Source organism: Pagrus pagrus (assembly GCF_965226575.1).
Source record: "Pagrus pagrus genome assembly, chromosome: 1".
Taxonomy (NCBI): domain Eukaryota; kingdom Metazoa; phylum Chordata; class Actinopteri; order Spariformes; family Sparidae; genus Pagrus; species Pagrus pagrus.
Genome location: NC_140185.1, coordinates 27,406,256 through 27,417,797, shown reverse-complemented (window position 1 = coordinate 27,417,797; position 11,542 = coordinate 27,406,256). Strand labels below are relative to the sequence as shown.

Sequence of the window (11,542 nt, the reverse complement as noted above, 5' to 3'; positions counted from 1 at the left end):
TAATCGTAGTCGACATCCTTTCCATCACACGAACTGTCTACTTTACTGAATGAGTAGATTTTATAAATGTGCTCGACGTTGTCTTCACTATTAAAAATCAGTTTCATTGAAAGGCTGTTATCCTCTGTAAGACTATAAATGATGAATAAAAACAGACAACAGAAGAAAGAATATCTGAATCAAAGTGCTGCTATAGGCTACTGTCCACTCCTGCCCTCCATCTCCTCTGCTCCCTGTACATCTGTCGGCTCATGTGGTTTCAGCGTGAACAGCTGAGAAAGGAGAAGTGAAAGTCAAGGGACAGACATGCTGAGCGTGAGACGGACTGAGATGAATGACAGTTACACACATCAACTCAAAGTTTCTCACAGCAGAGTCGGAAAGGGAAACTGACATGGTCAGCAAGGTCAGACACTGTGCAGTGCTACGACTGCAGTAGAGGCAGAACCAGTCCACTCTGTCTGATCTCAAACAAACTTGCAGTTATGATCACACAGTCACACACTCAGGTGAAACAGGTAATAGGCATGTGCACCTGGGGTGGTGGAGGGGCGTTTGGCGTGACAGACTCTTCTGCAGGAGATCATAGCTTGCATCTTGTCACAGACATTCATATCTACACATACAGTTGCTGCAACATACAGATATTCTAGAAAGCAAAAATGAAACACATGTTGACAGTGTATGAATGAATCATTGTTACTGAACCTAATCCAGGGTTTTGCTGAACTGTCCAGTATTGATTTTCTTGTAGGCTTGGCAGAGGAAAGATATGGCACGTCTTGCTCTCATGCACATCATCAAACCATTTAATGGTGAATTACGTGACTTCTGTGACAGCCTTCACATGACACTCTGTATCTATGTGTCGTATGGCAGTTTTTTCAGATCTGTTTGAATATTTGTCAAAGCAGCAACTCTCCAAGGTTGAGTTTCTCCCAGGGGGACAAATAGCAGGTGCAGTTTACGATGGGATCAACCTTTAATTTAGGTACGATGAAAAAAATAGTGGCCTGACCTACCAGAGAACGAGAGCTGCTGGGGAGAAATCAAGCAAGTTATTTTGAGCTGTGTGTTTGGGGAGCAGAGCAACATGACCACTACCACTTCTATACCACTCACAGCTTCGTCCCTCCTTGTTGGTGATGTAGGAAAATCATTTCCTCCTCCATGGAGGTGGTGGTAGGAGTAAAATATTAATAGCTTTCAAGCAACAGGAGGTCCTTGAAGCAGCAGGAGAAAGAGGAGTGAGGGAAAGACAGAAAAGAAAAAAAAACACCAATCTCAGAGGGCTCGCTTTTCTTTGCAACACTTTCAACACAAGCTCCTCTAATGTGTAAAGGAGCTGAGGAAGTTGGTTTAACCAGGGCCAAGTCATGCGGAGATGACACACATCATGTCTGTTAGAAGCAAATGTTTGGTCTTTTCTCAAGGAATATTATCAAAGCATATTCCTGCCTTAATGTAGGTGAAAGTTCTTACTTAAGTTGCAGTTAATATTGATTATTTGACATGCCGTTCATTTGTGTTTTCAGTACGAAGCAACAATGAGAGTATATTGTTCATATTTCATATTTTGGGGGATTTTTCTTGTTTCCCAACTTTTTCCTTTGTCTCTGATGAACTTCATTTAATTCTTTTGGGATTAAAAACAGATTTTAAACATTTTACACATGCATTTCCTGTGAATACATCAATTTCTTTTCTCTAATGTTTGTCTTTAAAGGTCCTTTTTGTAAGAAGTATGCTGTCACATACTTGGACATTTGAAGTTTCACATTTAAGCAGTGGCCCTTCGATTCAACTATTTTTTCCATCTACGTTATGCTCAGGCTTTTCACATAGCTGTTTACATACTTCTGCATGAAAAATGTAGACACTTGGAGTCACTCAGGGTAAAGCCTGCCCTACAAAATACACACTGTGTTAGCCATAGTTTATTTAACAGGCTGTCAACCCCCAAATATCCCTCGACAGGAAGACAAACTCAGTGCTGCAGTCACCTCAAAGATAAACAACACAACTCAACAAATAGCAATAAATCATTTTATTATCCAACGTCAGCCTAGCATAAAAAGATAAACTTCTTTCAACAAGTGTGGTTTTATGCAACTCAATGAATGATACTACATTTTAAAGATGAATGATGCAATTCCCATTGATACCACCCACATATTGAATGCATTCATTATACATGGTACAGGCATACATAGGGGGAGGTGAGCTGAATGTCCTCGTGACAATGACAATAATAACATAACCTTGGACATACATCATCTTATTCCTTTAAAGAGACAACAATGGCACTTTAGATGTGACTATGGTGATGATGGTTGCATTATCATTACAGTCACTGGAAGTTTCTTTATGTCACGTAACACCTTCAGAAAATATTTCCCATGCCGTACTCATTAGGAGGTAGCACCGACTGACTTCTTTGGTTATAAGTATTATACCTTTTGCAAACTTCACAAAAATTACAAAACAGAAAATGCAGATAACAAATACTTTCTGTCAGAGATGGTCTTGTACTGCCATTTCCCCTGATAACCTGGACTGACCAGCGAGGGTGCTAAATGTGTGATCAGTTGTTAATTAGCCGTCACAATCCTTTAAGCTCATCATCACATGTCATATGTTACGGTATGTTGAATCTCACCTCTTAACGGTTTTTTATTTGATATTAGAGATGTGTCAAAACGCCCGACACCGATTGTGTGCTAGTGCAGCCATACTGTAAGATAAGTAAGTGGCACTCAGGAGAGTGCATACCTCCACCAAGGCCCAACAGTCTCCTTTAAGTCAATCGAGCCTAACCCTATGTCAAACTCAGCCCTGTATCGCTCTCAAATTTAAACCATTCATTACAGCTTAACTATAGTTTAAGATCACCAGATCTAGGATCCGCATACACCTGAATACACCTGATTTTTTTCCCATCAAGATCCATGCATTATTCCCTGAGCAATTAAAGGAAATGTGAAAAACACCCTGTTTAGTCCCTTTATCCAGAACTGCAGAACTCTGTTCTGGGCTGAGACCCATCCTCTATCCAAGTTTCATGGAAACACGTTCAATAGATTTTGTGTAATCCTGCTGACAAACCAACCAACAATCGGACACGGATGAAAACATAACCGCCTTGGAATTGAATATATACACATTATACATTATATTTAACTTCAACCCACCAGCCAATTAGCTTCACAAGTTACAGTCAACTAAAGACCCAGCAGAAACATGAAACAGAAAAGGCACTTTGCCAACCCAACATGTTCTGCAGCCGTCTGAATATGAGCTGAAGTAATTTAACCTGCATTAATATATGTTTAACCCTGATATATGCCTACGCTAATGAGGATAATGACCCTAACAGGGAAAACAAGTCCAACAGGGAAACCTTGGGGAGTCCTAATTGGACTTGCATCTGGTTGAAAAGCCAGAGAACCAACTTGAAATGCATTCAAACATGTTTTAGTGGTGCAGTACAGCATATACAAACATACATATAGTGTGAAGTCATGTAAAGACACAAAAGGCAGAGAGTTCTGTATTTAAAACAAAAAATAGGCTCATTTGGTCTCAGTTTCCAACTTCACATCAAACCAAAGTTCAGTAGCACATTAAATTCACAATATTTACTTATTTCATGACAAGTTCAGGTCTGTAAATCTTAAAACCACACTGGATTATATGTTGTGGGATGTTCTAAGGCAATATTATCTACAGTATATCTTGTTTAGCCAAGTGTCTATGTGCAATACTGTCTCCTAGAAATTACGTTTTCTGGATTATGTTCAGTGGCAACATTTACTGAGTGCTGGACAAGTTGTACGGAGGTGGTCTGAGTGGATAGTGGATGCCCAAAGTCTTGAACACTGGAGACTGGAGTTTGAATCCTGAGGCCTGTGTGACTTTGGTTAAAATTAGGGAAACATCTGTGGTTAGTTCCAGTAAACTAAACATGTGATAACGTGTGCTCCAAGTCACAAGGTTTCAACCTGAGGTACGTTGCGTAATTTAGATTTACTACATTTTGTCACGTTGATTAAAAACGTCATTCAGGTGTCTCACAGATTGATATGTTGTATATGAATGTAATTTCTAGGAGACAGAGTTGCAAAACTTAACAATAACCCTGAGATATCCTCTTATTTTGGCAGTGGCACTGCATTAGCATCGATCTTTTAAATTAATGTAGAAAAAAGATCACCTTGAAGTCGACTGTCTGACCTGACACCACAGAAGATGAACAGAAACTGTGTTTCATTTAATAAAAAAACATTATAGGGAACACTTCTTGTGCTGAACACATCATGAAGGTTCATGGAGCACAAGTCATTAAGGGGTCGTTCTCTAAAGGCTATTTCAAAATATTAAAGTTCTAGTCTCAAACCTCCACCTTGAGTATTTCCAGCTATATATACAAACAAGGCAAACAGCTTTTATATGACAGAAATATTCTCTTAGCCTACAACAGTGGTGATTGAATGATAGGACCTGCTTCATCAGTGGTTGTGTAGAGGAGTCAAGTAATGCTTTAAGTGGTAGCAGAAGACAAACAATGAATACAGGTATAAAAGTAAGAAGCGCTGCAGATTGTGTAACGTGACTTATTTCTTGTAATAAAACCAGAAGCAAAAATGGTTGTATTGGTTTCTGTGTTTTTCCCTGAGACTGTCTGAGGCACGATGAAGCTAAATACACATATTGAAAAGATGCATTTGTACACTGTACAGTATGTTAACACTTTAATATCAAACTCTAAATAATCTGGTTGAAAACAAAAACTGAAAATAAAAATAAAACATGTATCTACATTGAAGTGAGGATATAGTGAACCTGTAGTTTCAAGGTTCCTGCAGTCAACTGTGAGTGTTGGCCGGAGTCCATTTGCTGCTTTTTGCTTTCATCAGTCGATCTCTGGCATGCACTTAAACCATTTGGCCATGCGGCCCTGCCTCTTGGCTTCTCTTTCATGTGCGTCTGGGCGCAGTAGTCCGTCCATGTAGTGACCGTACTCACTGATGGCGTCTTCAACTCGAGTGATGTACAGCCAGCTGACTATCACGCCAAAGAACTGGAGAGAGAAAGAGAGAGAAGCTGAGTATATAGGAAGGAAAGGAAATGTCTTGTTTCTGTTACTTGCTTATCCTTGTGTCTTAGTCCCTCATATGACGTGAGGATGTAAGGAGAAGATGTAAGGAAAGAAGCAGATTTTTTCTCTGAGCCATCATCATAAGAGAGGTCAGTTTCTGATGTTGACGACTCACCTGTCAGTCTGCAGGTGTCAACAGCTCTCTCTATGTTGGAGTGATGCATCAAAATGATAATAAGGATGCATCGCCTCTACTGACTGTGCAACGGTGTAGTGATATGTTTGCATGTTTCGGAGCGCAATTAAATCTGAACTTGGTGAAGAGTTGAAGAACCCGAGCTGAATCGGTTTTTCGTCCTGCAGTGATCAGCTGTAGCATCCAATCACTGAGCAGCTTCTAATAAATAACAGCGGTCAGACCAGTAGAAGAAGGACCAAGAGTACTCCCCAAAGTTGCTCCTCTGAACAGAAATAAAGGAATTAAGACATGATAATGGAATAGATCGATTTCCAGGGTACGCAAAGGGACATGAAATAAGTCCAGACAACTTACTAACAACTTCTGCTCTCCTTTCCTAAACTCACAGCTCACTGAAGTCAGACATGCTTATTCAAGTCCAGCACAATCTAAATGAATACATTCACAGCTGTCAGTGGGTCTAAATTTCAATGTATATATCAGAGTTAAAATGAGATGTAAGAGGGCAGAAATTACACAGTGATGAAAAATAGCTTCCATGTCTGACAGTCCCACACCCTCTAATGGATCTGGTGGATACAAAGGAAAGGTGGCAGATGTAAGGCATGAATGCATGCTGTGTGCTTTGTGCTTTTCTAAGTATCACAGCACCTTCTGGATAATGTTTTTTTGATGCAAATCAAAATAGTCAGATAATTTTAAAAACATGTACCAGAAAATTGATGCACCGAAAATTCAGCCCGTTTGATCTAAATGAACACCAGCATGCAAAGCATTTTGTGAAAATGGCACTGCTTATTTTGTTGTTGGAGATGTAGCTGATGTGAAGCAATTTACATTTCCTTCTCTCTCATTTTCTATTCCTCAGCGAGAACTGGAGGTGAGATTTTAAGTTGTGAGGCTGTTGTTAGCCTCAACATTGTTTGTTTACCAAATCACATGGAGTCTTTTCTCCTCAGGGAGATCAATAATCCTGCGTGTTTGTCCAGCTGATTGTAGTGTGCATTAATGTGACTATATACACAGATATCAGCCTAACATCAGGATCCACACTGTAGTCGGCCGTCAGACTGTGTTTGTAATTAAGGTTAAAACCAAACATCAACAAACTATTTTTCTTTATACATAAGGAACAAATTCACACATTTCTTGATATATACAGAATACAAACTGCTTTAAGTGAAGTGTGTGTGTGTGTGTGTGTGTGTGTGTGTACCTGAGGCAGTAGGATCCCTAACAGCAGTCCTGCCATAGTCTTATAGTTGTCCATGAGCCAGATGAAGAAAGCATCAGTGCAGCCTCTGATGTGGATAGTTTCAATCAAGTCCAGCCGCTACAAGATCGAAACGAAAATCGCTTGTGAGCTTCAGTTTTCACAGTAAGTGGTTACAGTTAAACAATTGGTTATGAAATTATTTTCCATGCCTAGCAGCAACACATCAGATACAGAGGACTGATACACTGGCGGTTAGGCATCAATGTATTTATTTTCTAACTAAACAGTCCAACATGTGAAAATGTACAACTTTTCTATTTGTTAAGTTTAGTATGTTTAAATTCACGACTGAAAAGTCTCCATTTTGTGTTTCTCCAAGGATTTGTGGCACTAGTAATTGTAAATACCACACAGTGCACGTGTCAGCTAATCACTGTATTGAATACACAAAACAACTGTCTAAAACTGACACTCCAACTGTTATGCTATGGCTGTCAAAGCAGGCAAAAAGTGACATTAAAGGTGAGGAGCTGCTCTTTAATGAGGTTAAAAACACGTCGGTCTTTTTCTAATTTTAGGTCAGCTTTGAGGTCTTACCTCTTTGTCCAGCACCTTGTACCCACACAGTGTGTTGGCCACTTCATTAGGCTGGAGGGGAGAGAAGAGAGACAGAGATCAGGTTAGGAGATACGAATATTAAGTGGGAGACGGAAAGACGTCTGTGAACAGCTTTTAGTATCAAGAGGAGCCAACAACAGACAGAAGAGGACACATTTTTAGTCAAACTTCATCTTATAAACACACACACATTATAACTGCCTTATCATGCGCACACGCAGATGACAGTCCTGAGAAGTGTTTATCGTCTTTGCGTGAAGACCGTGTAAGTGTGTGTGCATGAAACAACTGTGTATGTGAGCATGTTCCTTATGACTTTGAACTCGTGGTTTCCATATTCAAATATATTCATATATTCAAATAAGATACGATAAACTGACGGTCTCTTGTGGCCCTTTGACATAGGAAGAAAAGGAGCGGAGCAGTGATCACCCTTTTTAAGTCACTGTACAGAACTAGTTTCACTTTTGTTTAAGACTTCTATTGCAGTAATGCACTATGGTATTATCATTAGCAGTAACTGGAGTGTAATTCACCATATTGTAACTTTGTGACTCTCCAGAGTGATTGACAGTAAGACATCCTTTTATTTTATGTCATAATGTCACATTACTGAAGAAGGAAATACACTAAAATGGCAAAAAAACCAAGATTCAGTGTTCAGCCTGAGAAAACACACAATGCTCAATCAAGTGGAGTTAATTGCTGCTTCGTGTTAATATGAACATACAGACATGCAATTACAGAAGCAATTATAAAGATTAGAAAGTTGAACTTTTCAAGTCCCGACGCATGACTATGACCAGGCGCTGGAGCCGATACCGGTGGGCTGTAGAGACATGAATGTGAATCATTTATGGACATCATATACTATCCAAATATAGACCGAACTATCTGAGATCTTAAGTTCAATTTACATGAACCTTTTATCTTTTACTGATGGACAAGAAAGGCATTTCTTTAATCTGTTTTACATTTGCACCAAAGGACACCATTTTGTAGAATGGGGTGTAAATGCATGTACTGTTCATCTAGGAAATGACAAAATTACTTCCATTATTTCCAGTTCAGTAATGTAATTTGTTACGTATTATTATGATAACTATGTATTCCTTTGTATTTTCAATGATGATGATGCCTCTGACTTTAACTGGCACCTGGTACTGAGCACTTCCAAGGAAGGAGTTATATAAATAAATCATTAAATCTGTGTGTTTCTTGTACTTGTATCTGCCATGTGTCATCTCTGTCTTTCTCATCTGTATGACAAATTGCATTCATTCATTCATAAGAGAGATGAACCACAAATTCTCTAATATGAGAGTAATAGTCTCAATATAATTATTTAGAGAGATAATAAACCAAATTAGCAGTAGCTGAGCATTTCCTTTCAAATACTTTCCCGACAGTTCTCGACAAACATTATACTGAACGCAGAGAATAAACCAAACTGAGCATCAATTAATTATTAGTTCATTAATCTGCAATAACTTTACACTTAAAGTGCTACAGTAAACATATTAAAATGGTTGCCTTTAGGCTGCTTAACAATGTTTCCTCTACTATCACTGTGACATTAATAGAGAAAACATTATCCTATAACAGTGGAAGAGAAAAGAAATGAGCTGAACCACCAGTGAAAATAAGAACTGGAAATATCTTATCAATTAATAGGAAAAAAAAACACTTCACATTTTTGTCACTTAATTAACCTTGCTGTCACAAGTGACTCGCAGTAATGCAAAACTGTAGATTAATAAAATGTTAATGATTGCTAACAGCAACACTGGGATAGTTGAATTGAATATTGAGGACATAGGATGAAGAAGCAGCAGTTTCATGAGTGTCGGAGGCAGTTTGCCGGTTCATCAAACTCTACATCATCAAAGAGGTAGTTTGTTCTCGCTTTCCTTTTAAATCTGAGGAGTGTAGGTGTTTAAATTACAGAGCACATGTAGTGTTTTGCGTGGGAGAAAATGTGTCTGGCATGGCACAGGTATAATCACCAACATATGGATGACGAGATGCATTTTAAACATAACCCCGCAATATTACAGCTATTAGTATAATGATATACAAACTGAACCGAGTGGTCAGGCTTCACCGACCCATTTTAAATATATAGAGTCAGAAATTATGAAATGTTCACTTTCGGTAATGTTGCAGATGCTACAATCCAACACTGACTTTCAAAACCAGTGAACGCACACATATAACCATGAGGTGTCGGTCACAGTTTTGGGTGGTATTGGCAGCCACAGTTGGCAGAGACTGAAACAGCACCTGTTGAGTGAGCAGGTGGCTTCCTCACCAAAGTAAACTCTGATGATTACAGAATTTAATATATATGAAAACTGTGCATGTTATATGCTAAAAGAGTCCTGTAACAATTTGAAGTCTATAACATTGTTAAAATTATGTGCCGTTACCAAAGGATCAAAAATAATGCAGCCGAATGCAGAGTTTGTCTTTCATAGTCTTTCATTTGTCTTTCAATACCCACCACAACACAACGCAACCACTGATCACTGGCTAATGTAGCCTTGAGTCTCAGATGCAGAGATGAGGACCGTGCTATACAGTAAATGCTCAGGTAAATGTATTTCTTTGTATCTCTGCATGCCTAGATCACATTTTCGAACTTCAGACCAAACCAAAGCTGACTCAAGTGTGCGATAAGAGGCATTACTGTAAATAACGTGTTTCACATTTGCAGTAGTACGTCCCAGCAACTGTTAACAAAATTTCAAAAAAAGTTGGGACACCTCAAAACCTTTCAAAAAGTTGTAATATAACTAATCATATTTGCTGTGATGGAAAGCAGTAGAAGTGGTATAGTAGTGCCAAGAGGGGCAACAGAAATGGTGGTAATGTTACCTGATACAAACCAATTAGAGACCAAAACATGCTACTGCGTAACAGTAACAGGCAGTTTAGAGTAGGGATAACAGTGATGGTAGTAGTGTTACCTACCTTTGTAATGATGCAGCAGGTATACGGGACGCCACAGGCCAATGGACCAGGTGCAGAGCAGTTGTGATACATGTTGACCGACCAGTCTGAATACTCCTGCCCTCCACAGCACTTAAACTGTCGGAGACAAGAAATACATCAGAGAGGAGACAAGTGCAGAAATTAGAAGTTGGAGGAAAAAAAGAAGAAGAAGAGATTAAGAGAGAGAGAAGAGACAGGGATGAGGTAGAGGGGAGAGATAAAAAAGAAAGTAAACAACTTGATGAAAACACATTTTATGTTGTGCTGGCATAATGCCAGGGGCATTTTAGGATGAAATGAGCCATAATTAACTACAATTTGCATATAATTATGAGTCTGTTTTATCTCTCTTAGCCAAAATCACACAGGTGGCTGTAGGGCTGGGCAATATGGTTTAAATCAATATCATAATATCACAATTAGGGGTGGGGTGATTAAATATTGTATATCGTCGATTGTGAAAAAAACACTTAACAATAAGTTGATCATGGTGAATTTTTATTATTGGGATATTCGTGAATTGAAATTATCACAAATATCCTCAAATGAATGACTTTGAAAAGCTGTCAAGCTCGCTGACATACAGTCATATATTGGTTTCCTGATTTATTCTGAGCTGCCTAAGCCCGACAGCATGACTTGCGCATTGTATCCCCCACAAAACCAAGTTAAATCGAATGTGTGTAAATATTGCGGTTTCCAAACTAAAGAACCACAGGGAGATGAGGTTACAACCGCATGATTATCCTTTATTGATGCAGGAAACAGGATGCCTTATGAGTTATGATTACTTATTTAAGATTCTTGTACTCTTCAACCCGACTCCCTCAGTTGGTATTTCGATGATGGAGAGCGCTGTCTAACTCTTATCAAACCATTCAGTACCCCTTGTACCCTGGATGGGGGGCACTGTCATCCTAGAAAGGTCCACTCCAGCAAGAAATGCTTCATCAGAGGATAAAAGTGTCCACTCAGAACAACTTTGTATTGATTTGCAGTGACGGTTACCTCGAAGTGGAAGTGTGGACCCAAACGACACCAGCAAAATGACCACTCATTTGTTTCGTTTTTTCCTTCATCTGATGTTTCTGCAGTTGTTACCAAGATTACAAGCTTACAGGTCAACACCTTTGCAATTAACAGCAACAACTCTACTGGTCCTCTCACTCTCATTAGAAACAAAAAGATTAAAATTCATCGACATATTTCTTGTGAATAGTTTCTGCCACCTATTCAACACACTCAGCCAGCTCTTGAAAGCAGCAGACCGAAGTTTCTCCTCCTGAATCAATAACGAAGCCCCTTAGAACAAATTGATACCTGCTAACCTCTTATTATTGGTTCACAGGCACAAAAGAGTGCGACTCTAAACAATTATCCTTTATCGCCCTCTATTTCAGCCATTACTGACAAAACC

General features: G+C 39.0%; 1 protein-coding gene across 1 annotated transcript in view; it reads right to left on the bottom strand.

Moving 5' to 3' along the window:
* Positions 1 to 2,032: 2,032 nt before the first annotated feature.
* tspan15 (tetraspanin 15) overlaps positions 2,033 to 11,542 on the bottom strand; it is a 29,638-nt gene continuing 20,128 nt past the window's right edge. The window contains exons 5-8 of the mRNA XM_084352194.1: positions 10,105 to 10,221; positions 7,111 to 7,161; positions 6,514 to 6,630; positions 2,033 to 5,080 (exon numbers count right to left, since the gene is read on the bottom strand). Coding sequence (XP_084208320.1) covers positions 4,913 to 5,080; positions 6,514 to 6,630; positions 7,111 to 7,161; positions 10,105 to 10,221 — 453 coding nt within the window. The 3' untranslated portion in view covers positions 2,033 to 4,912. The remainder of the gene's footprint in view (positions 5,081 to 6,513; positions 6,631 to 7,110; positions 7,162 to 10,104; positions 10,222 to 11,542) is intronic.